The sequence below is a fragment of the Choloepus didactylus genome, chromosome 15, assembly GCF_015220235.1.
Source record: "Choloepus didactylus isolate mChoDid1 chromosome 15, mChoDid1.pri, whole genome shotgun sequence".
NCBI classification, from domain to species: Eukaryota; Metazoa; Chordata; class Mammalia; order Pilosa; family Megalonychidae; genus Choloepus; species Choloepus didactylus.
The window spans coordinates 733,556-760,685 of record NC_051321.1 but is presented as its reverse complement, the minus strand read 5'-3'; the positions used below and the strand labels follow the sequence as shown (position 1 = coordinate 760,685).

Genomic DNA, 27,130 nt, shown 5'->3' with positions numbered 1-27,130 from the left:
ATTGAGATCTGTCTGGAAGTCTGTCCCCCAGCAGGAGCCCCCGAGCTCCGGCAGCTTCCCTGGGACAGAGCAGGCCTCTGCCTGGAGCCCGGGGCAGAGGTGTCTTTGCCCTTCAGCTGTGCTTCTGCCCCCTCGCTAGTGGCTCTGGCCATGGGCCTCCTCCTGGGAGCGCTGAGGAAAGCCCCCCGCCCAGGAGGTGTCACGTCCTGGGCTCCCCTCCAGCCTGTTGAGGGGTGCGACCCCTTCCCACAGCCCCTGCAGATGCGGGGCTCACCCTAGCACAGCACAGCCCCCCGGGAAGGGGCAGCCTGGGGGTCCACAGCGGTGCCATCGGCTGTGGGTCTGGGTCAGTGGTCCAGGGCTTCTGCAGACGGTGAGTCAGGGACTTGTGTCCGAGCCGCCTTACGGCAAACAGGGACTTCACGTGGCCTCATGTGGAAGCTCCGCCTGAGTCGGCTCTGTTCTGGGTTTCCCGGGGCACTTTTTGGGGCCGCTGCCACCAGCCTTGACCAGCCACCTCCTGGGCATGCAGAGTGTCCAGGGACTTCCCTAGGGGCCGCAGGACGAGAGTCCAGTGCACGTGTTGTGCACGCTCCGGCCTGGCCCCGGGTGACTGGGCCAGGGGCCCACCAGGGCAGGCGTCCCGGGCCGGGGCTGCTGCTCAGGAGCGGCCTCTGGTGGGGCTGGAGCCCCTGCTGCCGTGTCCTTCTGTTGCCCAGGACCCCTCCTCGGTGCTGTCGAAACAGGCTCCTCCAAACTCGAGGGAACATAGCTCCTTTTTAGTAAAAGGTCGGTTCATGGAGCTGGAGCGCCAGGAAATGAGCTGTGCGGGTCTGCAGACAAAAACCCACCCCGGCTGTGCGGCCTGTTCCAGTTTGCTAGAGCTGCTGTTCCGTGAAATACCAGAGCGGGATGGGCTTTTATAAAGGGGGTTTATCAGGTCACAGATTTACAGTTCTGAGGCCATAGAAGTATCCAAACTAGAGCATCAACAAGAGGATACCTTCATTGTAGGACACTGATGGCGTCCGGAACACCTCTGCCAATTGGGAAGGCATGTGGCCGGCGTCTGCTGGTCCCTGGTTGTGTTTCAGCTCCTCTCTCAGCTCCTGTGAGTCCTTAGCTTAGCATCTCCAGACGTCCTGTCCACAACGCCAAGCATCTCCAAGCATCTCTAAGCGTCAGCAAATGCCTGGGCCTGTGTGGCTCTTTTTAAAAGACCCCAGTGAACCAATCCAGACCCCCCTGAACGGGCGGGGTCGACTCTCCATGGAAACATTCAGTCAAGAGGTCACATCCTACCCAACAGGCTAATAAATCTGCCCCCACAAGATTGCATTAAAGAACATGGCTCTTTGGAGGACATAATGCATCCAAACCGGCACAAGGCCTTTCTTTTGTTTTATTTTGTCTATTTATGTTTATTACTAAGTTGACTGTAGTTTTTAAAAACACATATGTGTGTGCCTATGTATTTAAAGCACAGTTGGAAGAGGTATCGGCAATACACATTACCAAAGCAAAAAAAAAAAGGACATTTAAATAGATCAAGAATTCCTGAAGTCTGAAAAAGACAGCAAAACCAGTTGGAAAACCTAGGACTTGAGGCATTTAACACAGAAGAGAAAATGCGGCTGAACAAGGTGTGGAAAGATGTAGGGGAGCCCACGTTCACCAGGGCGCGGGCAAATGCGTCTGATGCGAGTGGAATCCTGCACCCTCACGTCTAACGGGCGAGGCCTGGGGTGGAGCCGCCGCCCGCCCGCCCCTGCGCGGTCGCTGTGTGCAGGGTCCTGCCTGCCGTGTGCCTGCCGTGGGTTATTTTTGTTTTTGCTTTAAATAGTTACCTTTTAAGGAGATTAAAAAGTGAGGAAAATGTCATTTTTTTCACAAATTGTTTACCGTTCCCAGGGCTAATGGCTCCTCGTGTGGATTCGGGTTTCTAAGTGGGCTCTCCCTTCAGCCTGACAGGCATCCCTTCCCGTCCCCGGAGCCCTGCTCTGGGCTCCTCCTTTCCTCCGCTTTTGTTTGTCTGAGAAAGTCTTTATTTTGTCGTCATTTTTGAAAGTTATTTTTGTTGCAGATAGAATTCTGGCTTGTGCATTTTTTCCTTGAGGACTCTGAGGCTGGTGTCCCACTGATTCCTGGGCTGCATTGTTTCTGACGGGAATTTAGTTGGATTCTCATCCTAATTTTCTTGTATCCATCTAGAATGTATTTTTTTTTCCTGTCAGCTAGATTTTGTCTTCATAGTTAGTTTTCAGCAATTTTAATACGTTGTGCTTCCGTTGGATTTTCTTTGAGTTTATCCTACTTGAGGTGCTCTGAGCTGTTTTGATTTGTGGATTTATAATTTTAATCCTATTAAAAAATTTTTATCTGGTATTTCTTGAAGTGTTTTTTGTCCCCTTCTTTTCCTTGCCTTCTCTTCTTTTGTTGTTTCCCCAATTTTATCTACGTCATGCTGCTTGATATCATCCCACAGGTCACCGAAGCTCTTCATTTTTGTCAGCTCATTTCTCCTCTTGGCTTCGGTTTGGATTGTTTCTATTACCTTCACTAATTCTTTTGCACATTTTAATCTGCTCTTCAGTTTATCCAGGGAATTTTTAAAAAAATTCAGATATTTTATGTTCAGCTCTAGAAGTTTCACTCGTGGTTTTATAATTGTGTGTTTCTCCTTGTGCTGTTTTCCTTTAGAGCCTTGAGCATATTTAGCGTTGCTGTCTCCAAGATTCTTTCAGCTAATTCCATCATTTCTTTCCTTTTGGGTCTGTTTCTATAGGCTCATTTTTTTTTTGATTTTGGGTCTTATATTCTTGCTTCTTCACAGGCCGGGTGATTTTCCATGTGGCCCAGATGACCCAGACGTCCCGAAGGGCCCGTTGTTCAGTTTGGGCCTTGTTCTCCTCCAGTGAAGCATTTTGAAGTTTGGTTTTGCAGGCAGTTGAGTTACTTGCAGATAAGTTCAATTCTTTTGTGGCTACTTGTGGATTTCTGTCCCTCAGCCTGCACCCGGGGCTGACCCGGCCACTGCCCCTCAGCCTGTACCCGGGGCTGACCTAGCCAAGGGCTGGGCAGGGCTCCCCGTCCTGGCTGGCTGGAGTGCAGGTGTGTGCTGGGCAGGTGTGCACTGGGCCTCGCGGCTACTGTGCCCTGCGTGGCCAGGGTGGCTCCGCCTGAGCACAGGTGAGGGTTGGCCCAGGACTTGGGGCACTTACGCAGGTTGCTGGAGCTCTCCTTGGGGCGGCACCCCATCTCTGGTCCTCGGCTCGCAACTTGCCGCCGCCTCGGCCTCCCTGGGATCCTTCCATGCAGCCCTGGCCAGGAGCAGCCTCCAGGTGGGACAGTGGACCTGCAGGACGCAGCACCCCTGTGTCCCACTTCCCTCTGGAGCGCCGCTCTGCATGGCCGTTGGTGCAGAGTCCACAAGCCGTTGTCTTTTGCACTTTGTTCAGTTGTTTAGCTTTGCTTGTTTTTTTTTTTTTGGCAGAGGCTATGCCCCAGGCTCGCTGTCCCTTCCTGGGTGTTCTGTATAAAATTTCAGCGTAAGTGCAGGGTGCTGGGCGGTGCTCACAGTCTTGTGTCTGTGAGTGTGCTGGTCATTTAGCTGCAAGCAGCCACAGCGGCACCTCCCGTCCCACTTGTCCCCCCGGCGCGGTGACTCTGACGCAGCCGTCAACAGGTGGGACCTGCGCCTGCCCGTCCCCTAGCCCGAGCGGCCATCCAGGGTCGGGATTCGGAAGAGAGAGGCACCAAGCACAGCACAGATGCTGGCTTTGGGACGGGGCCTCAAGGAGACGATGGCGAAGGGCAGCCGGGCGCCAGGGCATGGAGCCAGGGCCGCGGGGGGTCCGTGAGGCCCTGAAGGATGAAGGCCAGTGTCGCAGGATGCCGCAGCAGTGGGAAGGGCACCGGTGGCCGTGAAATTGGTGACCTATTTTTATGGAGTTTTGCAGGCAGAAAGTGAGGTGCTCCCTGGGATGGATGTGGGAGGAAGCAAAGGAGCTGAAGACAAGCTGTTACTACGAAGGAACACGGCTCCTCGTCCCCAGCTCCTCCTGCAACAGGTGATTCACACGCTGAGCCGGGAGTCAGGCCAAGGCCAATCCCGGGTCTGGTGGCGCCTCCCAGGGCCGGCCGGGCTGACGGGGCTCCTAGGAGCCTGAGGGAGGGTCTCTGAGCGTTCTGAGAATTCCAGATGCCCCAGCATGTCGTGGGGGCCGGGGTGGAGGGCTCACCTCGTGGCCCACAGTGTCAGCTGGGCCAAGCGGAGTTCCCCCCACCAGCGTCCCTGTGCGGGAACGAGGCGAGAAAACTCCTGGGGCCAGCGCGGGCATCGAGTAGCTCCCAGACGGGAGGTGCGAGCCTGGGGTGCCCTGGTCTCCACCCTGCAGAGGGAAGCCTGGCAGCAGCTGTGCTGGGCTGCATCCCGGCGCTGTGAGTGGGCTGGCGGCTGGTGCTGTGCCTCATGGCTCCGCGCGGCCCTGCCCGGCCTGATCAGGGCACCCTGACACCCCCTCCCAGGGGCTGTTCCCCTCCCCGACCTTGAAGGGCCGCTCCTGTGGCAGAAGCACTGGCGTCCGAGGCAGGGGCATGAGGCGCCTGAGCTCTCCTGGTTCTCTGCGGACGCCAGGCTGCTGGCAGGAGGGACCGAGGCCCTCGGCCGCCCGGGTAGCTGTCCACACTGACGGACCAGCCGTGCCAGGGCCGTCTTGGCACAGACCTTCCAGGCCGCCGTGGTGCCCCGGCGCTCGGTGCTGCAGCACAGCCCAGCGTCCCTGCTGCCCCCTCCTTCCTCGCAGATTCCTTTTTAAAGTCTCAGGTTTGGGTGTGATGTGCAGTTAATCATAGCCAACAGATCAATTTAGCAAATGCGTAATACTTTGGCATGTTAGGGAGCAGATTTGGGGGTGGTTCCCTCGGGGAGGAAGGTGGGGAGTGGGTCCAAGATCCGGGTCCACACACGGGCAGCCCTGGACGTGGTGTTGTTTTCAGAAGAGCAAATCCCTCACCGCAGTAGGATTTACTAACGTGGGCCTTGGGATCATGGGGCTCGTCTGATTCTTCTCTAAGCTTTTCCACATGCTGGACACACTTTATTTTGAAGAATTTTGAAAGAGGCGGGGAAGCCTGTCGGGCAGAGTATGTGGTGGTGCCCACCGTCTTGTCCCCACATTCCAGGTGGCACAGTGCCCCGGGCTGGCTCGATGCAGAGGATGCGGGCCAGATCCTATTGCCCCCAAGCTCCTAGGAAGGGCTTTTCAGGGGACTCGGCCCCGAGGCGAGCAGATTAGAGCAGTTTCGTGCTTTGCCACAGAAGCCCTGCTTCTCCCGCCAAGGCCAGGACACGATGTACAGATGGTTCGAGAAAACGGTACAGCGGAAGTCAATTCTGAGAATCTGAAGTAATTTATAAGCACCTCCATCAGGACCCAGTTGGAGAAAGAAGTAAAGTATTTTTTAAAAATAGAAATATTATTGTAATCACCTTTCCTTTACAGTTTTCTCTCCCAATTTACTCATTTTTAGTTGTGAATGGCATTAAGTCTCAAGGCTGTAGAACCAGGCACCCCCCGGCCGACGGGGCCGGCCCCCGGGGGCTGCATCTGTCCATCTCCCTCTGTCGCGACAGAGCCCAAGCAGACGGGCCGGAGGCCTCTGGCTTTTCCGGTGGCTGCCCTGGGATGTCCCTCAGGCTTGGGAGGTGGGGGGCTGCAGGGGTATGGGGGTGGCAGTGTTGGGGGGGGTGGCAGGGGATGGCAGGGGTGTAGGGAGCAGTGGGCGGACGGCTGCACATTTACTTCTGGTCCAAGATTGTAACTGATACACCCCGTGCCGGGAGGCCGCCCATGTGAACTATGGCCGTTCGAGGGTCTCTTGCCTCCCGTTTGTCCTTCCTTGAGGGACAGAGAGGCCGGGGCTGGCTGGGCCCAGGAGGGTGTGTTCTGAGTTGTTGCCGCTGGAGGTTTGACGTCCTTGTTGAGCCCAGACATGAGCTGCAAGGAGAAGCCCGCTGACCGTGTTCCCGGTGCATGGCTGCGGGCCAGTGTTGAGGGGCTGTGGGGTGCCTGAGGGGGTGGCCCTGCGGCCGGCGGCAGAGCACACGCGGGTACGTCCGCCCCTGCCCAGCGCCCTTCACTCGGTCCTGCCTGCTGCCCTGTGGTTTCCAGGGTGTGGACCGTGGTGCATGAGCCAGCGTCCTGGTGCCCACAGAACGGGGCGATGTCTGTGTGTCTTTGCATTAAAGAGCTCGCCTTTCTTCTTCCAGAGAGCTCCTGTCGAGTGACGCGATGAAGGAGTTCAACCGGGCCCGTGTCTACCTGGACGAGAACTACAAGTCCCAGGAGCACTTCACGGTGAGCCCTCGTCTGGCCGTGGCACCTGCGGAGGCAGCGGGGTCTGAGGGGCTGGTCCTTCCTGGCTAGGTAGATGTGTGGGTCTGATGCTGTGTCCCTCGCAGAATGCAGCGGCGCCTGAGGTGAAGATGCGGCAGCCTGGCTGCAGCCGGTCTCGGTGGGCGAGGCCAGGGCACTGCGCGGACGGCCTGTCTGGGCAGAGCGGGCAGTGGGGAGCGCCCAGGGGCCCCAGGCCTTGGTGCGAGGCGGGCTGGGACGCGAGAGGTGGAGGCAGGTGGCCTTGGGGCTTTAGGGAGGGATGAGGCGCTGTTCCCCAGGCCGTGGCCTGTCCTGAGTGGGCAAAGCCCATCAAGAGCAGGGAGCGTCCTCAGTCTGGCAGGGACCGAGGGGGCAGCCATGGATGTGCGAGGTCCCTCTGCTCAGGGATGGGGTGGAGGCTCTGCCGAGAGGAGCCGTTTGAGCAGGGTTTGCAGAAGCTGGTTGTGGGTTCAGATGACCGATGTTGCCCACCCTGTCTGTAGGGAAGCCCCAGCTTCCCTCGTAGCGGGCGGCTCCTCGTTTCACCTGCCCCGGCCTTCTTATACTCGCTGCGTGTACTCGTGCATGTGTGGGGTTCGGCTCGTCCTCGGGCCTGGTGGAGGGCTCGGCACCATTTGCAGCTGGATGCAGTGACCTGTCTGTGCCGCGGCCGGGGCAGGCGGTGTGCCCTGTGGAGGGGGCAGCAGGGACCGGGTGCTCTGGGCAGGGAGATGTTGGCTTGGTTGTCCACTGTCAGTGAGTTGGGACACCCGTGCCACTGCTGTGTCAGCCTGGCCCCCCATGGCCTGGCTCTGCCTCGAGGGGTCGCTGTGCTCCCGGTGGCCCTCCTGACGCCGTGGCAGCCCTTGCGGGACGGGCTGTCCGGCAGTGCCCACCTCTCTGTCTGAACTCACCTGAGAGGGGTGGAGGAGAGTGTCCGTGTCCCCTGCCTGGTCCCTGCGGTGGCAATGGCCTGGGGAGGCCCCTGGGTGCCTGCTCCGTCATGCTGGCCTTTCCCGCCCGCCTGGCGCTGTGTCCCCCGTGCTCGGTGTGGCGCGCGGACCCTGTGCTCCCGGGTGTCCGGAAGGGCTGGCAGCCCCCGCTTCGCCAGGAGGTGGCGCCAGAGACGCGCTCCCGGCCCAGAAGCCGCGGCCTCGTGTGCGCTGAGGGGGCGCGTCCCGTGGAGACGCCGAGCCTCGGGCTCCCCTGCGCGGCCCCCGCGAGGCCGGTCCTGTGCGGGGGCAGCTCCCGTGGCCGGCGAGGCCCGTGGAACCCGGGGGCCAGCGGGGCCAGGGAGCAGGCGTGGGGCCCCGGGACCCTGAGCACCCCTAGCCGCTCTGCGGGTGGGAGCAAGCGGGGAGACGTCCCCGTGCAGGACTCTGCAGGGTGTCTGGCTGGGCCCCAGGGAGCAGGAGGTTGCATGGCTCCTCATCGAGGCTGGTGGGGCCCGTGGAGCGGGGGAGGCGGGTGGGAGATGGGGTGTCCTGTCTGGCCTTGGAGGGCCCTTAGGGGCGCTGAGCGTGTCCTCCTGGGGCTCACCGCACACCTCTGGGCTGGGTTTTGGGTCCAGCCCAGCCTGCAGGTGCTTTCTGGAACGTTCACTTGCAGGCAGGGGGACTGTGGCTTCTCATCCAGCAGCTGGCAGAGTGCGTCCGGAGTGGGTCACGGCGAGGCCTCGGGGTCAGACCCTGAGCTCAGCGCTGCTGCTGTGCATCGCCCGTCTGGGCCCGTCCTCTGCTCAGATGCGTGACCACAGACCCCCTTGGAGGGTTGTACGGGGTTAGGCAAGGCAGTGCGTGTGGTGCACCTGCGTGGACGGTGCTGCGTCTCAGGGCAGCGCCGTGTGTGAGGACAGGGCGGTGTGTGGCAGGGCCTGAGTGTTGGCCGCTGCCGCCTCTGCCCCTGGGAGCACAGAGAGGGGACGCCCGCACTGGAACCTGGCTCCACACCTGCCACGGGGACGAGACAGGTGCCCAGCCGGCCTGGGATACCCAAGGAGGGGGCACACCTCCCAGGGCCCGATGAGCCTCCGTGTCCGCCTGCACCGTGTGGGAGTCTCTCCTCTGGAAACTCTCCCCGGCTTTCAGAACACGCACCCTCCTTGGATGTGCTTTTGGGGCCAGTCGCCCATCAACACCATGATTTGGTTGGGTCTTTCCCGGCATTGTGCCTCGCAGCCCCCCGGCCCCTGACGCTGAGTGAGTGCCTCGCGTGGTTTTCGCCTTCCAAGTGTATTGATCGGCGCTCTCCACTACATGGAAACTGCGTGTCTGACTTCAGCAGCCTACGGAAGAGCATGGAAAACTCATCCCTCCTCCCCGGAACCCGGAACATTGATAGGAGGGCGCCACGGCAAAGACTTTCCTGTACTCTGGCTTCCAAAGTGGCTAAACGAGGAAGAAATTACGTGTTTATTTTCATATAATTTTCTTCTGCCTCGGCTGACTGCGGGGGTGCGCATCGCCCAGGAAGCGTCCGTCCACGTTCCCTCCCAGCCGTCCTGGGCCTCTTGTTGACCCAGAGACCAAAGGCCACGGGGGTGTCTGTGGGGGCAGCCCCCAAAGGGCAGCCTCCCTACGTTCAGGCCGGGGGACAAGGATGGAGGAGACCCAGAGGGACGGACAGATCCCAGGGCTCAAGCTGGGCGTGGGCAGGCGGGAAGGCCCGGGGTGAGCTGTCACCGGCCTCTGGCTCTCACAGCCCGGACTGCAGAGCCACCCCGGCTCCCCCAACTCCTGGCAGTCCTGGAGGTGGGCTTGGTGGCTCAGAGCCAAGCTGGGCAGCGGGGTGGGTCACTGTCGCCCCCACAGACAGCCACCTGGACCCGCCTTCCTGGGCAGAACGGTCCCTGGAGCGAGAGGCCTGGGCACCTTGCATTTGCCGTGAGCAGGGGAGCGGGGCCCAGGCCAGAACCCCGGGGGCACGGGACTCCAAGGAAGCCGGGTCCCTGCCGAAGCCCAGCCTCCCCGGAGCTGCCAGCGTTTCCGTTGTGAAACCGAAGCCAGGGCTGTCCGGGGGCCTCCTACAGCCTCGCCCTGGGAAGGGCCCCTGGGGTCCGTAACTGGAAGTAGGGCAGCTCCCCCCAGCAGCCAGGCTGCACTGTCGGTGCTGCAGCCCCTCCGGGGTGGTGCTGGGCTGGGCCTGCCAGTGCCCTGTGCCCTGCCAACCGCAGGGGGTCACGTCCCTGCCCTGCTCCCTTTGGGCTGCCATTGGCACTGCTGAGAGGGCTCCCTCCCTGGAGGGGCCTGAGGTCTTTCAGGAACGGGGTGATGCTGGAAGGCTCGCCCACCCCGCCCTGCCCGCCCCCTGCCTGGTGGGCCCAGTTTATAGGGTGGGTCCAGGGCCTCTTGCTGAGTGCTGAAACTGGGAGGGGGGGTCCCCTCAGGCCCAGCCCTGGAGGTGTGCGGTGCCCCGGCCCCTCCTGCTTTCCGGAGATTTTAGGGCAGTGTGTGGGAAGTGGCCGGAGTTGGTGGATGTTCTCTGATTGTGCCGGTTTGAATGTATTGTGTCCCCCAAATGCCATTATCTTTGTGGTCTTGTGTGGGGCAGACCCTTGGGTGCTGGTTGGATTTGCTTGGAATGTGCCCCACCCAGCTGTGGGAGATAATTTTGATGAGATGTTCCCATGGAGGTGTGGCCCCGCCCATTCAGGGTGGGCCTTGATCGGTGGAGCCATATAAATGAGCTGACTCAAAGAGGAAAGAGAGTGCAGCTGGGAGTGATGTTTTGAAGAGGAGCAAGCTTGCTGGAGAGGAACGTCCTGGGAGAAAGCCGTTTTGAGGCCGGAGCTTTGGAGCGGACGCCAGCTGCCTTCCCAGCTAGCAGAGGTTTTCCGGACGCCATTGGCCATCCTCCGGTGAGGGTACCCGATTGCTGATGTGTTACCTTGGACGCTTTGTGGCCTTAAGACTGTAACTGTGTAGTGAAATAAACCCCCGTTTTATAAAAGCCTGTCCATCTCTGGTGTTTTTGCAGCATTAGCAAACTAGGACACTGATCCAGGCAAGGGAAGGACAGCGGGTGCGTTTGTGATGTGGGAGCTCATCTGCTTTCGGAACCGGCCCCTCCCCGCTGGCCCGGGGCCCAGACAGGCCTGATAAAGTGGGAGAAGCAAGATTGGTTTTCCGAGGGCACTGGGCCCCCGCGCCCCGCTAAATCACGGCTGTCTGCTCTGCGGCGGGTAATGACCTGCTCCCCGGCCACGGCGCCTGCGCCCCGCGGGACGCGGTGATGTGCGGCCGGCCCGGCAGGGGCAGCACCGAAGGTGAAACTGTCATATCGATCTTTTTAGCACTAAAATATGAGCCACTTTACTCCGCGCCTCGCTGCTGTGATGTGAAAAATAATAACTCGGATCCAAATTAAAAATATTGATCTAGGGAAGGTGTTGAAAGTAAATAAACACCTCCCGAAGTTTTCAGGTCAGCCGAGAAATGGTTCTCAGCAATAAATGTGTCGGCACGCCAAGGCTCAGGGTTCTCGATCTGTTTTTTCTTTGAATTGATTTTTCATTATTTACTTCCTGAAAGTGTTGGAATCTGGTGCTCCGCCGTTACATCCCAGCGTTTGGGCCAATCATCTCTCTGGGGCTCGTGAGGTGCGCCCAATCCACTCGCCCGTTGATTGATTGATTTTTGACTCAATCAGCGCAGCCCCTGCTTTATTTAGAACTTCCATCATAATTTTTTATGCATTTAGGCTTGACTTTTTTATTTCCCTTAACAGATGAGCTGACACGGGTCTATCCAACGGGTGGGAAAACAATTGCCACCAGGTTAATTTGATGCCAGGCTCCCTGCATTTTGAGGAGATGCCGGTGTTTCCTGGCTGCGGGTGGCCGGGAGGGGCCCCTGGGCCTGTAAATCTGCTCCCCCGCCCGCGCCCTCCTGGGCAGCTGGGTGGAAGTGGGGTTGGCAGGGCTCCGCGTCGTGAATGCTGGAGGTTCTTCAGGAGCACGAGGGGCACAGATCGTGTGTTTCTTGAAGCACCTTCCCTTTCTGAGGTGCCCTGGGCTTGGGGCTGAGCCCCAGGTGAGCCGCCCGGCTCCAGGCAGCCTGGGAGGGGAGGGGCTTGGCCCTGGGGCCCGTGACGTAGATGCGGCTCGTGGCAGGTCCTGCCATCGCGGTGGGCCAGGGGCCCTTGGTTCCACTTCACTGGAGTCTGAGGTGGGCAGCGGCCGGCCCACAGGCCCCTGCACTGGCCCAGGGGAGCGAGCAGAGCCTAAAGGGGAGGAAGGGGCCCCGCAGTGTTCTCAGAGGACGCCCAGCCCTTGCTGCTCCCTGGCTTTGCACCTGACCTTGGCAGCCCCCCCATGTGCTGGCCGAGTGGTCACTTCCTGTTGGGACGCACGTTCCTTCATCTGGCCACTGTGCGGGGTCCTGCTGCGAGCTCACGGTGCTCCACGCTGCGGCCGACGCAACAGAAGCCAGAGGAGGGCTCAGGCTTGCCGGAAGCAGAGGTGCCAGCACACAGGCACCAGCTGGAACTGTGGGTGGGGGCTGGGGGCTCGGCACCAGGGTGCTCCGTGACACTTCACAGCACTGGCCGAGCTCCCCAGTGTCTAGCACTGCTATGAGAGCCTCGCGAGTGTCAGCGGCCTTGTGGTCAGACGTTGTCACCTGCAGTTTGCAGAGGAGGGAGTGGGAGTGCCGAGGCTAAAGGGATGCAGTCCCTTGGCCAGAGCCTGGCCCGTGGGCCCCTCTGCCAGCAGGTGGGCCGGGACGCGGGCCTTGAACTTCACCACACTCACCCCTGCTCTCCCGCTCCTGGGCCTTGGAGCTCACCGACTTGAGCAGCAAACCCTTGCACGACTGCACAGGTGGACCCTGAAGCAGATGCCCAAGGGGTCCGCCCTGCAGTGGGGGAGCGGGGTGCGGCAGAGCCCCTGGCCGTGAGCCCTCCCCGCCGTGTCCGTGCCTTGGCTGACTCGATATGAAGATGTCTCTCCAAGGGGATCTGGAGGTTCAACGCAGTACCAACTAAAGTTGGAGCTGGTTTCTTTGTGAAAATTGACAAGCTGGTCCTAACGTTTATAAGGAAATGCAAAGGGCCTGGAGTGGCCAGAACAAAGGTGTGAAAGTGCAAAGCTGGAAGCTTCCACTGCCCCATCGTGACCTGTCACGGAGCCGGGTGAGCGAGACGGCGCAGGGCTGTCAGGCCAGGCGAGCGGCTGCAGGGCAGCACGGAGCCTCGCAGTAAACCAGGGAACAAACTGATTTTTTGACAAAGGTGGCAGATTCTCTGGGGGGAGGACAAACTTCAACAAATGGTGCTGTAGCAGTTAGATGGGAATATGCAGAAATAGAACCTTGGCTGATCCTGACACAAAACGTATTAAAAAATGAACTCAAGTCATTCATAATGTAAACGTCAGCTAAAACCTTAAAATTCGAGAAAACATAAGAGAAACGTTAATGACCTTGGATCTGGCAAAGATTTCTTAAATGTCACACCCAAAGCACAAAGTGTATAAAATTATAAATCAATCAATTGGACTTCATCAAAATGGAACCCATTTGCTCTTTAAAAAACACTTTTACAAAAATAAATAGGCGATTCACAGCCTGGGAGAAACTATTTGCAAATATATCCAAGAAAGGACTTGTTTCGAAGCACTGCGTACAAAAGGAACTCCTACAACCTGGTAAAAAACCCACATAAAAAAGGTGACGGATCTGATCGGGCCCCTCGCCAGGGCTCCGGGGCCACCCCACGCGTGCGGGAGACACGGTGTCCCGCGTCACGAGGGAGGTGCAGTCAGGGCCACTGTCCGGCAGCTCCCCGTGACTCAGCTGTCCCACTCCCGGGTGTTTCGCACGGAGGACGGAAGCCCGTGTCCACACCAGGACACGCACGTGAGTGTTCGAATATTCCTGTCTTGGCTTTGTTCGTAATCGCCGAAAACTGCAAACTACGCAGCTCATCCTTCGCAGCGAGGGGCCCGGCACTGTGGTGGGTGCGAGCAGTGAACGGGAAGGAGCCACGATGCCCGCAGCCGTGCGGGAGGATGGAGTGAGGATGCCGCGTCAGACTCCGATTCCTCTTCCTGAAAAGGCACACGCTCTGTAGGGACGGGGTGCAGGTCAGCGGTTTTCGGGAGGGCCTTCTGGGGTGGTGGCCCGTTTGTCACCCGGGCGGTGATGGACTCACCCCGTCACATCCTTCATGCACGTGCAGTTTGTTCAATGTGTTTCACCTCAGTAAAGCTGTAGAAAATCTGGTCTTGCGGTTAGTGGCTTGTAAGTGGTCAGACTTTAAATGATTTAATTGAAAACGGAAATATTCTTTCTGAGCTGACTGCACATTAGAGCTGTGCAAATAGCTCTGTATGTGTGAAGATCAAGAAAACTCAGCGTTCCACAAGAAATAACAGCCGTGTATGAATGACTTTCAGTTTTATACGTACGTTTACAGGTATTATACGTGCAAACCTGAAGAGGCCGTCTTTAGATTACACAGGGCCTCGTTGAGTTTACAGGTGTTGTTATTCCAGCTTAGTCCAGGTCATTTTGGGGAGCCTCCCTGATTTTCTCTGCAGCCTGGGAAGGTGGGCACTGTCCTCCGTTTGGCTGGAGACTGGCAGAGGAGCCAGGTGCCCGCAGCACAGCCCTGAGCTGCCTGTTTCCCCTGTTCTCGGAGCTTGGCAGTGGGCGCAGATTCGCCGATGCCAGTGCTCGTGGCACGTCCTCTTTGGTGCACCAGTCGCCCTCCTGAGTGGTGACAGTCTTGTGCCACGTCTGCCTCCTCGGCTGACCTGAGAGCATCTGAGTGTGGTGGCCGGGCACCATCCCATGGGCAGTGCCTGCCAGCTCCCGAGCTCTGGGCGGTATGTCCGGCTGGCGGCTGGCTGGTCCCCCAGCGTCCCTGGAAACACCTTGACCTTGTGCGCCCAGGATCCCGTGTGGGGCGGGCCGTGACGGTCCCTGGGCCTCGGCAGGTGGGGCGTGCACGGGGCTCCAGCAGCTGCGGGGCCCCTTCCTGGGCCAGGTGCCGTGGGACAGTGGTGGACGCGTCCTCTGTGCCACGAGAGGGCCATGGCCAGCCTTGGGCGGGAGCATCTCCTGCGGGCGCCCACACGTGGCCCTGCACCCACGCCGCTGGGGCCTCCCTGTGGCTCTGTGAGGCGCCTCTAGAGAGTGGGGGTCTGGGGGTGTTAGCTGTGTGAAGGGATGGGGAAGTCCCTGCCTGGGCAGCGAGCACCCCGCACAGCAGCTGCAGGGCACAAGGAGGGGCCCCCAACTCAGCCATGGCGCCCTCCATCCCCTGCAGGTCAGCCCCGGGTTGGGCAGCTGCTCCTGGCCTGGGTGTTCCAGCTGCCTCAGGCCTGTGATGTCCATGAGCCACGAGTGGTGGCCCTGACCTCAGGACCCCCGACCTCTCAGGACCCCTCCTCTGCCATCATCCTGCCCAAGGCCCTGCTTGAGTTTTGGGGCTGTTGCCATGGTTGCTGTGTCTGCTTTCTGCTCCCCTCCTGAGGCCCACTCGGTGTGGGACGCGGCAGGTGGGAGGCGTGGCCACCAACTGGGGTCCCTGATGGGCAGGGGGCGGGGCTGTGATGGGTGGGGGGCCACGGGGTCCTGGGTGTGGCCGTCAGTGCGCTCCATGGCTGGGCCGGGCCACAGGGCAGTCGCTTGCTCCGCGCCATGCCTGCGTGGGGACTCCGTAATGGGCACCGTAGACGGCTGGGCCGAGGGGCCGGTGGGGACATCCATCGGGCGTGGACAGGTGTGATCGAGGGCTGTGTCACCTCAGCCCCGGGGAACAATACGCCGCCCAGAATGGATTGGTGAACAAACCGAGAAATCCTGACGCTCTTAGGGACCTCCGTGCTTGTTAGCATTTTTTGACAGAAAATCAGTGAAGCGGCGAACATAAAAAAAATAGTAATGGTTGAGTCACCCTTTAGCTTTGTTGTTCTATCCGTTTGGCCTCCAGTGACGGTTCCCTTCCCGTGGGCCTCCGGGGAGCTGCTCCTGTTGACACTTGCCCGTGGGGACTCTCGTGTCCGGCTCTGCCTTCCCCCAGGCCGTGGCCTCCCAGGAGCGATTTACTGCCCCCGAGGGAGAACAGCAAAGCCGTAGTAAGCAGATCTTTTCTTAAACCCCAGCCGGGCAGCGCTGGGGCGGGCAGCCCGAGCTGGCTCCTCGCGCTCCGGGAGTTGAGCTCGCAGAGTGAGCTGAGGCCGCAGGGCAGGGTGCTGGGGCCGACGCCGCTCCAGGCCGCTCCCCGGGGTGGCGTCTGCTCTGGGGAGCGAGGGTCGGGGCGAGGCCGGGTTGCGTGATTCGCAGCGGAAAGCCGGGTCCTCTGCTGCCTGCCTTGGGCGCCCACGGTTTCCCCCGGGGCTGCGTGAGGAGCGGCGCCCGTCGGAGGGCAGCGTGGCTGTCTTTGGTGCCTGTCGCCTGGGCGTTGACGTTGTCGGCTGCTTGCCCGTGGCTGGTGGCCGCTGGCTGTTGTGCGGGTCAGTCTCTGGCTGAGCTTCGCGGCCGGGCCCGGGGCCCGCGTGTGCACACAGGCGGGGTGGGACCGGGTGGAAGGGGCGGCCTTTCTCCGCGGGCTTCGCGGGGGCCTGGGGACCCACCCCGGCGGCTCCTGCCTGCGTTTGCAGGTGCCGAGGGATGTGAGGCTCTGTCGTGGTATTCGGGCTTCTTTGTTTTTGTTAATTTATGCCATTAGGCTTGCTCTCATTGGGATCTTGCTGCTTCCTATTTTGCTATTTTAAACAGGGTCACGTTGCTCGGAGGAGAGAAAACACTGACTTCGAAGCGCCTGTGTGCTGGTGGTGGTGGGCACTGGTGGGCCCTAGTGAGCCCTAGTGAGCCCTGGTGGCCACAGCGTTTTTCTCCTAGCTCCGTCCCAGTCAAGGTTCTCTGCTTGTCTGTGGGGTGCTCCACCCGTGCCACAGCCCTGCTGAGCCAGCAGAGATCACCCCTCTGGGTCCCGGAAGTTTCCCTAGCGGTGGTGGGGGTAGGGCTGACACTGCAGCGGGCTGCTCCTGCCTGGGCCCTAGAAGTCCCATCCTGACAGTCAGCCTGGGAGCTGGCGCATTTGCGCACACAGATGCTTTCCCTTTAGGATGTGCTAGCATTTGCATGCAGTGCTACTTTACCTTTAGGATGCACTAGCATTTTCAAAGCACTCTGACAATATACAACCAGTTCACTTTCACCTAGAACCTTCTTCAAATATCCCACACCTCGAAGCTGCCACCACTGGCAGCGTGACCTTTAGAATACAGGAAAATCCCCGCTTAGATTCATAAAAATGCCGCTTTTAAAGGTAAACTTATTCCACATTTTGCGCCTCACTTTTATCATCTATTGCCTTTCTGAAGAAGTCCTGTTTTTCATGATTGCAAAGAAAGCTGGTTGTAAGATGTGGAGGTCTCCCTCACTGTGTCATTTTTTTCCTAGTTCAAAGAGAGGAACGTCGGCACTGTTTTATTTCCTTATCACACTTGCCTTACAATTACATTCTGTGTTCCTGGTGTTTTCTTCCACATCATGGTTTTTAATGTGTCCTTGCTTCTTAACACTGGTTTATCTTCTACGAACTTTGGAAAATAATTTATCATCAGGGATATTTGCATTTAAAGTCCGGAAAGGAAGATATTGTGCAGACGTTGTTCCGTGTCTACGTTGATGCTGATTTAAAATCCAGTCTCTGTGGGAGGGGGGACTTGAGGGACGTGAAATTATTGAGCACAGCCATGCGAAGAAACACCGATTACAAACCTCCTTCCTCTACAGAAAATTTGAAATGCAGACAACCCAAGTGTACAGCCTCACGTTTGAAAACAGGTCCCACGTGGCCCGGCACCCGCACCAGTGGTGGGTGGCACTCTCGAGCGGCCGTCGTCAACAGGCTCCTTTGCTTTCTGGAGCAGAACTGTGTACCGTGTGCGATTCCCATCTGCAGCTGTCCAAGAAAAACCTGAAAGATGCGCCACACCGCTCTCAAACATCCTTCAAGCGGAAATTGTTACACTTTTCACTTCATCTTGAAATTAATGTTTGCTTGTCAATTTTTATTGCCGCCCTGATGGATGCAGTCCAGCAGTCGCAGCCCCCGCTTGGAGCAATTCCGCACGCCCCGGGCAGGCCAGTGGGGCACGGCCCCGCTGCCTCCCGCAGGAGGGCTCTGGGGGAAAGGATGTCTTTGTGAATAACTTTTCAGAGACAGTTTGACTCATACTGTACACGCCATGCTCTGGCCGTCTCGGAAGGCGAGGTATTTTTTTCTTTAATTTTCTTTTTATTAAACTCCCCCTAGAGAACAATGGCTGGATGTCGCTTTGAGCTGGGGCTGGAGCAGCCAGCACGTCGGCCGGTGAGGGCTCGTCAGAGGCCGGCCGAGTTTTAGAGACCTATTTATGAGATCCAATAATGTAAAGATGCGATTGAGCTTGTCTAATAAATGCTGCCGGACGAGCAAAGGACAGCAGACGTTTCGTTGTGACCCAAATGGCTTCAGCCGCAGCCCCTTTCGGATTAGAGCTCGGGCTATTTAATAAACGCTGGCTGTTCTTGCAACCATCGTAATTATTTAAAGGGTTTTCAAAAGAGAGAGAGCAAATCAAATCAAACCATTACTGTTGTATCTCATTTTGGAGTTAAGTGTATTTTTAAAAATGTGGGCCTCGTTTAGAGTCTCCTCCCAGTTTTCATCTATTATCACAGTAATTGAGTTTGTAGCTGGAATTAAATTTATCAAATTGTGTTATCCTCTTTAGAAATTGGATAGGCATCCTGGCAGGGCCACGCAGAAGGTAATCTGCTTTGCTCAAGCCCGCAGTGGCCCCACGCAGCAGGGTCCGGGGCCACCCACACCTCCCCGTCACCCGGGCACGCCGTAATTTCTCCCCAATCCCTTGTGCAAATAATGACATTTGAATCGGGCATTAACAGGCTTAATTACTTTAAAATTGTCATTTTAATTTACACTGATATAGTATTGATCATACAAGCAGAGATTAAGCTGTTCAGTGGAGCAGATGATGGGGAATTAAACACTAAAGGGGCCTCGGGGGGCTGCGCGGCTGCCCGGCCAGCGCCGGAAGAGGGATGGTGCTGCGCGCTAATGAGCTGGCGGCATGCGGGGACATGAATCTTTGGGCTCCTGGAAAGAGGGAAATAATGGGGTTTGGGCAGCATTTGCAGGTTATTCATTCTCTGCCATGCCCCAATTCTCCAGTGATCCGTCCGCCTCACCAACATTTATTTATCTAGCAAATTCTGGAGCTTTGACCTTTTTGCTAAGTACTTTGAGTGTAAGTTGGACTGAAGATTTTTCAGGTGTAACTTTTGTAAGTATTGTGTTTTCTCGTTTCTGGGTAACACTAAACAACACAATTGAACTTCTTGAGTGCCTCTTCCAGAGGCCTGCTGTGGGGGCCCCGTGCAGAGTGGGGCTGGGACCTGCGGGGGCTGGGTGGGGGGCTCCGGTGAGGGAGGGGAGGGGGCCTGGGGCTCAGCTGGGGGGGGTGCTAAGGCTCTGCCCGGGCTCACCCCAGCACTTTAGGTACTGCTCAAGCCTGAGCTTTGTAGCCACGTCTTGCATTTTATTTTTGAAAAATTCCAAAGGCAAATCCCAGGTTTAAGAATCATGGATCCCTTTTATAGACAAAATAGAATATGTCACTTTTTGCCGTGAGAGAAACGTTGCCTCGCCTCTGTCCCTGCCGCGTGAAGTCTTCCTGGGATCGTTACGCGCGGGTAGACCCGGTGCTCAGAGCTGCTGCGACGCGGAAAGCGGTGGGGACGCCGGGGCGTCTCCTCTCGGAAGCAGCCGGCCTGACGGGCTGCTTCTGGCGCAGTCAGAACACATCAGATCCTTTCGTCTCAAACGGTTTCACTTTATGAGGTTACGTAACAAAAACTCAAGTGATTGATTTTATAGCTCAATAGGGAACGATAAAATTCTTGTCATGTTCTTAATGGTTTTATTTTAAACAGTGGGCTAGAGATTTAATTAGGGTGTGGTCAGGGAAATGAGAAAATGCTGCTATTTCTCTGCAAGTTAAACACAAACCTGTACACGGAGAATTGCAGGGCTCGTTTCTCCTGAATTTTTCTCTTCAGTGTGGTTTAAAAGCTTACTGCCCATTTTACTTATTTTTTAAATGGCTTGGGGGTGTTCACCCTCAGTGAAAGCACTTACTTTCATTGATTGCTTTCTGTGGCCTTCATCTTCAGACACCTCTGTGTTCTGACACATCCCCACCCCCACCACTAGCTTTTATTGAGCATCTACTGTTTATTATTTTCTCCCGTTTTGCGGACAGGTGGCCGAGGCCCAGGGGCTCAGAAAGGTGGTGAGGAGCACTGGCTGGTAACTCGTGGGTAGGTGGTACGTCCCTGTGCAGCCCCGACCCCTGTGTGGCCCCCCAGCACAGCCCCCTGTGCCCCCCCACCCCATGCAGCCCCCCAGCTCCATACAGCTCCCATGTCTCGTACAGGCCCCCAGATCTGTGCAGCTCCCTGGCCCTGTGTGGCCCCCCAGCTCCTTGTAGCCCCCTGGCCTCATGCATTTCCCTGCCCCGCGGAGACCCCTAGCCCTGTGCAGCCCCGTGGCCCCTCCGTGGTATTCTGCCCAGGACACGCGGTGACACACCATTCCCCGGTCTCTCCACGGATGGCTCCCCACAGCCCCTCCGGCCCCTGCCCCACCCCCGCGCCTCTGGGACTCGATCAGCAGAATCCCAGATCACAGACCCTGCGTGGCGGAGCCCCTCCTGGCTGCCTCGCCTTCGCTGAGGCCTGGCCCCCCCGTGGCCTGACTCCCTAGCCCCCCAAAAGCTTTCGTCTGCCCGGCAACCTGGACTGCTGGCCAGAGGGGTGTCCCAGGTGCCCTTGAGTGCTCTGTGTGCTCCTAGGCCTGCCACTCACATCCGCCCCACTCTAAATGCCCCCCCGAACCTGACCCTGGCCTGGCCCTCCTGGTTTCTGCTGCCGGCTCTGCCCCGGCGCCCTGGGCTCTGTCCTGCGCTCAGCCCACCCACTGGCCCGGGGCTTGCGTGGTTCTGCGCTCCAAGGGCCCACTGCAGCCCCCCAGCCCCTGCCTTCCCCTGCTGCTCCCCTCACCTCTGCCGTCGCACCCACCTCAGCAGCGCCCCATGGGCAGCAGGTGTTCCCTGATGTCCCGGCGGCCATGGCCCGTCCTCAGCGGGCAGCAAGCTGGGATCTGCAGCCTCACTGGCCGCTGTGGTTTGTCACGTGTCATTCCTCCTCCTGCCTCAGGACCTCCTGCCCTCCTCAAGCCTGGTGCCAACCACTCGGGGAAAGCTGGAGCGAGTGGACCGCAGGGGAGGCCCGTCCCGGGCCCCCTCCTTACTTGGCGTGTCCTCGGCCAAGTCCGGGCGGAACACACCGTGGGGGGCTGGGGTGAGTCAGGCCTGCGCGGCCTGCAGCGAGCGCCCCAGCTCATGAAGAGCACAGCTAACGTTGGCACCGGCAGAGCCCTCACCCTGCCGACGTGAGCAGGATGCCTCGAGAACATGATGGGGCAGCACCGGATTCTGATATCGGGGTGGTTGGGTTTCTAGAACCAAAAATTGGAGATAGCTAAATCCACAGGAAAAGTGCTGGGGTGCTTCCAGGATCCCACATCTGTGGGGCTGGGGGTGTGTGGATTCGGGATTTATGAACAGCCTTACAGTAATTCGGGTGAGAGTTTGCTGCCGGGCGACATGAGATGAAGCTCTTTTCACCGTGAGGACTCTGTTGTAAAACTGGGTAATGTCTCGTGCACCTTAGTTCTGGCAAGTTTCTCTTCACCCCTGAAAGTGCACGTGCTCTCCTCCCTGCGGTTTGGGCTCCCTGGTCGCATTGCCTCCTTGGGGATCCCGGGAACAGCAGGGCCACCTGGAAGGGGTGGATGCAGCCCGGGGCACATCTGGGCTCCGGCTTCAGACGCTGGCTCAGTCCCCTCCTGCCGGGGGGCGCTTCGGCCAGCCGGGGTGGCACGTGGGGCCCTCGCTCCCGGGCGTCCACTCGGCCGTCTGCATTCCTGCCCACCTGCTTTGTTTCTACCAGGCGGATGATGCCGAAGTTCCCAAAGTAATTGAACCAGGGTCTTTATTGTGTTCTGTCCCGTTCCACTAAATCAAGATGCTTCATTACAGCAGCTAGAAATTTTGCCCATAAAGGGTAGTAATTGAAGAAAACTAAAAACAGGGTATTCCCATTTGTGTAAAATCAGAACAAAGTGGTCACCAACCCCGGTGTTCTTTTTTAGTAATAAAAATGAAATGCTTTTCTGGAACCGAATTTTCTAACTGTGTGACTGGAGTAAATGGACATCCTAGGGGTTTTGTTTTTGTTTTTTTGTGTCTGTGTCATTTGATAGTTTTGGTTGAACATTTTGCTTTCTGTCTGTGAGGGTATATTTGCCATCATATTTCCACCTTCTGGAAACGTTGTTTTCCCTTCGTGTGTAACCAACTTAGCAAAAATGACGTCCCTACCCCCTGCCCCTGACAGCCGTCCCCCTCCGGGAGCACCCACTCGCCCTCCTGGCCTGGCTCCGAAACGACTTCCACCCCCTTGCTTCCCCCATGGCGCTCTCTCGCCCCGTCCTCCACTCCAGCCGGGGCTGTCACCCCCGCCCGTGAGGGTCCCTGGCACTGCACGGCCCTCGGGAAACCCTGATTTCTTGGCAGCGTCTTTTACGGAGAGATGATAAATGGTCATGTGGTCAGCAGCGCCTGAGTGGGGACGGGGCGGACAGAGGGGATGGCTGGATGGGTGTCACTTCTCCGTGCTCTTTGTCAGTAAGGTCTAATTTATAACAAGGCCATTAATGGGAGGTGGCTTTCCTTGGAAATCTTTTCCCGTAAGGGCTCTTCGTGATTTGGCCTCGGAAGAGAGGTGGGGAAGGAATGGGCTTGCTTTCAGATGATGAGAGGCATGAAGTGGCAGCTGTCCCCTGAGACAGGAGTGCAGAGGCCACCCCTGGGACAGGGTCTCCTTTTTCTGTTTGGGGCAGAGGGGCCTGGCCCTGGCCCTGATGGGGGGCAGTGAAGACCCACCTGGGGGTGACGTACAAGTGATTCTCCAGAGAGACGTCTGCCCCTCTCTGCTTTGGAAGTAGGAAGCTGTTTTTAACTTTAGCACCAGCCAGGAGCATGTTTGCGGCCACAACCTGTTCTTCTCCAGCATGGTAGGGGTCCCCGCCGATGACACGGAGGAAATCACTGCACCCTCTCATTGGGATGCTCGTTCTACGCCTCGGAGAGCCCTGTCCCACCCACTTTCCCTGCATCCCATTTAGGACTCAGACAACCCTGTGAAGAGGTAGTTGTGTAGTCTGCCCGATTTTACAGGTGGCAAATGGAGACGCAGAGAGTCTGTGCGGCCTGGTTGAGGTCTCCTAGCTTGGAAGGGGCAGGGGACTTGGACTTGGCCCTCCAGCTGCAGCACCTGCCCCATCACCACCGCTGTGAGCACCAAGGAAGCAGCCAGGGGGAGAGAAGTTTTGAGGAAGGGTGGCAGTGGTGGGAAATGCGCTGGTCTTAATCTGTTTGTGTCCCCACAAAAGCCACAGTCTTGTGCAGGCAGAGACCTATGGTGGGTGGGACCTTTTGATTAGGTTGATTCCATGGAGATGTGACCCTGCCCATTCAAGGCGAGTCTCGATTAGTTTACTGGTGTCCTTAAGAGAGCTCAGGGAGAGAGAGAGAGCTCAGAGCCGACACAGACACAGATGTTTAGAGATGCAGACAGAAAGATGTTTGGAGATGCTGAGCTAAGAGATGAAGCCCAGAGTTTGTCCCAGAGAAGCTAAGAGAGACCCACAGACACTTAAGGAGAAGCCACTGGAATCAGAAGCTGAAACAATGCAACCCAGGAGCAAAGGACCAGCAGACGCCAACCACGTGCCTTCCCAGCTGACAGAGGTGTTCTGGACGCCACGGGCCTCTCTTCAGTGAAGGTATCCTCTTGTTGATGCCTTAGTTTGGACACTTTTATGGCCTTAGAGCTGTAAATTTGTGAACAAATAAACCCGCATTGTAAAAGCAATCTATATCTGGTGTTTTACATTCAGCAGCTTTAGCAAACCAGAACAGGGGGATTTTCAGTTTTGGATGTGTTGATTTAGAGATGACTAAGATTGGATATTCAGGAAAATTTGTGGCTTTTAGAGCTTTGAGGACAGAGATTTGGGACTAGAGGTTGAGATTTGGGACTGACTAAATATGGGGAATGGCGCAGGAAGAGAAGTACATTTTATTGAGCAGACCTTACTTAACAGGCTGTGTGTGTGTTAGTGCATCGAGACCTTCCTGCAGGAGAATTAGAGGAGAATTAGAGGTATGAGGCTTTACTGAGGTGGTGTGACTTGCCCAAGTCACTGGCTAGAAACTGGTGGAGCTAAAGATAGACTTAATGGACTACAGGTAGGCCAGAAAAAAATATTTTAAATGAAACACGGAGAGACAAAAGGAGTGGTGTTTTAGTTTCCTAGTTGCTGAAGCAGATACCGTGCAGCTAGTGGTTTAAACAACAGGAATTTATTGGCTCACGTTTCCAAGGCTGGAAAAGTCCAGGTTAAGGCGTCATCACGGCGACGCTTTCTCCCTGGAGACTGGTGCACTGGGCTGGCTGCGGCCGTGCTGGGTCCTGGGCTCCTCCTCACGTGACAAGGCACACGGCGGCTTCTCTTTTCTCTTCTGGGTCCTATTAAGTTCTAGCTTTTGGCTGCTCCCTGTGGCTTGCTCTCCTTGTGACTGTCCCTGTCAGGCCCTCAGGAATAGGTTTAAGACCGTCCTGGGCCACACTTACCTGAAGTAACCTCATCAAAAGGTCCTGTTTACACGGCCTCACACCCACAGGAGTGGGCTAGGTTTAAGAACCTGATTTTCCAAACCTCCGCGAGTGGGGAGGAAACGGGTAAGACATACAAAAGCCGTGTGGCCTAACGTATGTGTGATAGGAGCCTGGGAGGGAAAGCAGAGAGAGTGGGACAGAAGTCATTTTTGAAGAGTTAATAATGACAATTTCCCAAACTGATGAAAGACCGCAATACAAATTCAAGAAGCCCAACAAACCCCAGCGGGTAGATTTTAAAAATCCATACCTGGACACATAGTAGAACTGCAGAAAACCACAGACAAAGGAAATCCGAAAGGCGGCCAGGGGAAGAAGGCAGAGCGCTGTGAAATGACAACAGTTACGCTGGCAGCTCGCTTTTCAGCAGAAAACAGAAGCCACAGGGCAGTGGAATGTTATTTTCATTGCCCCAAAAGGAAGCTGTCAATGTAGAATTCTATATCCAGCAAAAATATCCTTTGAGAATGAAGGTAAAGTAGATGTTTTCATTCAAATGAAACTGAAAAGAGTTCGTCACCAGCAGCCTTACGCAAACGGCAGGACTCGAGAACGTTCTTCAGCTGATGGAAGACCGTCCGGATGGAACGTCGGAGCTGCAGGGAAGAGGGAAGAGCAACGAACATGGCAGTTGTTGGGTAAATGTAAGTGGAAAATAAGTGTGTAGAACAAAATCTGTTACGTGATCTAAAATATAGAGAGTCAAAATTTGCCAATATCAGTCTCATTTAAGTGGGTAGGTGTATGTGGAATTCATGTTTTAAGGGCCCGGCAAATTTGAGAATAACAAAAGTAACAAGTGCTGTATTAGGCTTGGATGAACCAGTGATGTGTATTGTAATCTCAGTTAACTACTAAAAGAAATAGTAAGTATGTGTGTAATTTGCAAGCTGATGGTAGCAGGAGGAGAGCTGGGATGGAATAATAACAATCTCAGAGAAGGAAGAGAGAGCAAGAGAAAACGAACAGTAAGATTACAGATTTAAACAAATATACCAGCAATTATGTTAACTGAGATTGGATTAAATAACCCAATAAGAAGGTAGGGATTATCAGACTGGATTTAAAAAAAAAAAAAAAAAGACCAGTTCCTACCATTTGAACTGAATAACTGCTTACTGTTTAAAAATAAAAAAGAAAAACAAAACTAAACTAAACTAAACAAATTTTCGAAAGCAGTGAGTTTCCAAAGGATGTTAAAAATGTCCTGCAGCTCTTGCAGGTAGTTCTGAGAGTGATTCTCGCCCTACTGGAGGCACAGCCAGGTTGTGGGAGGTGGTCTGCAGAGGAGGGGGGTGGCCTCCTTGTGGGCGGGCGGGTCCTGGTGGGTGCTGAGGGGCCCACCCAGTATGTAGTCAGCATGGGGAGAGGCCATGAGCGCCCGGGACACAGGTGTGGCTCTTGGCTCCCCAGGTAACTGGCCTGCACACCCGAGGTGGTCGCCTCGCTGACCTTGGTTTTCCTCACTGGCAAAATCAGTTGCGTTCAGCAGATGTTTTGTGGAGCCTCCATGTGACCAGGGCTCTGCCTGGCAGTGGGGCAACTCAGAGAGGATCCCGTGGGGGCGGCCGGACGCCCATTGAGCAGAGAGGATCCCGCGGGGGCGGCCGGACGCCCGTCGAGCTCTGAAAAGGATTCCTCAGCTCGGAGGCTCTGCAACATGGGCAGCTGCTCACAGAAACGCTCCCAAGGGCCCACCTGTTTCTCTGTTGTGGTTTCTCTCTGAAATTGACACAGAATGAGATTCTCCGGGACCCCATTGAGTTGAGGCCCTTACAGAAAACTGCGGCTGCTGACGGAGCAGCTGGGTGAAGCCCACGCTGCTGGGCGAGAGGAGGGTGGGCCGCGCCACAGCGCCTGGTGCCCCTTCCGGAGGCTCAGCCTTCACGTGGGTTATGGGACCCGGGAGCCCTGTCGGGCCTCAGGGTAAAGGTCTGCCCTTGGAAAAATACTGCTGCTTTAGCATTTGTGAGGAGCAGAAGCCAAGTTACATTATGTGAAATAGAAATGCATGGCAATTGCTTGATATAATTGAAATTTAAAAATCAATTACAGCTTTTCAGTAGTGCTTTAAATGCCCTGAGCTTTCCTTATGGCAGAAGGTATTTTGTGGACAGCTTGTTTTCAGTCTTGGTCGTTTCCTAAAGTACATTTTACTTTAATTACCCTATGTCCCTAATGCACATGGCCTACTTCTCCAGAACATTTGTAAGAATGAAATTGTAATTGAAAAGCTAATGACTTTTAGAAGACAAAAAATAAAAGTCAGGGCCATTTTAATTATGATGCAAATTCTCTACATAATTTAATTGACATAAAAGTTTATTGATTTACTTTTGTATTCATTTAGACCTAGAAAAATATAACAATGAATTTCATAATTAAAACTAGTTATTTTAAGATTGATATTTCCTTTTCTCATTATCAAAACTTTCAATTTGCAAAATATTTATTATAAAGAATGTAGTGTCCATGCTGCAAATGAATCTCATTTTGCGAGGAAGATGCCGAGGTGACGCAAGTTGAGAAGCACTTTCGGGCTGCTGGGATGGACTGAGTTGCCTTCCGCAGGTGAGCTTACGACCGTGCGGGGCAGCTTTCCGCAGCCTCGGCTGCCGGGTGCTCCGCTGTGAGACGGCCGCCCGGCCTCCCCGGGAAGAGAAGCCCGACGAAGGCTGTCCTGCTCCTGCCTCCTGTCGCCGTCCGTTGGTGAAATACATTAAATCGGGCAAATTCCCTGGCGGTTTCCTTTTGAACAGCCAGGCCCAAGGAATTGCGGAGAACAGAGGCAAGTGGCTGTGCTGGGGGGCAGCGGCCACAGGGGACGGCCCCGTGGCGGCTTCAGGCCCCTCCAGGGAAGCCCGTCCCTGCTGTGACCGAGAGCTCTGGGACGGATCCCGTGTCCAGGGAGCGACCAGGAAAGGTGGGAGG

At 56.5% G+C, this 27,130-nt stretch overlaps 1 protein-coding gene across 1 annotated transcript in view; it reads left to right on the top strand.

The window, feature by feature from the left end:
* INPP5A (inositol polyphosphate-5-phosphatase A) overlaps positions 1–27,130 on the top strand; it is a 203,136-nt gene that overhangs the window by 89,024 nt on the left and 86,982 nt on the right. The window contains 2 exon segments of the mRNA XM_037804264.1: positions 3,960–4,070; positions 6,272–6,359. Coding sequence (XP_037660192.1) covers positions 3,960–4,070; positions 6,272–6,359 — 199 coding nt within the window.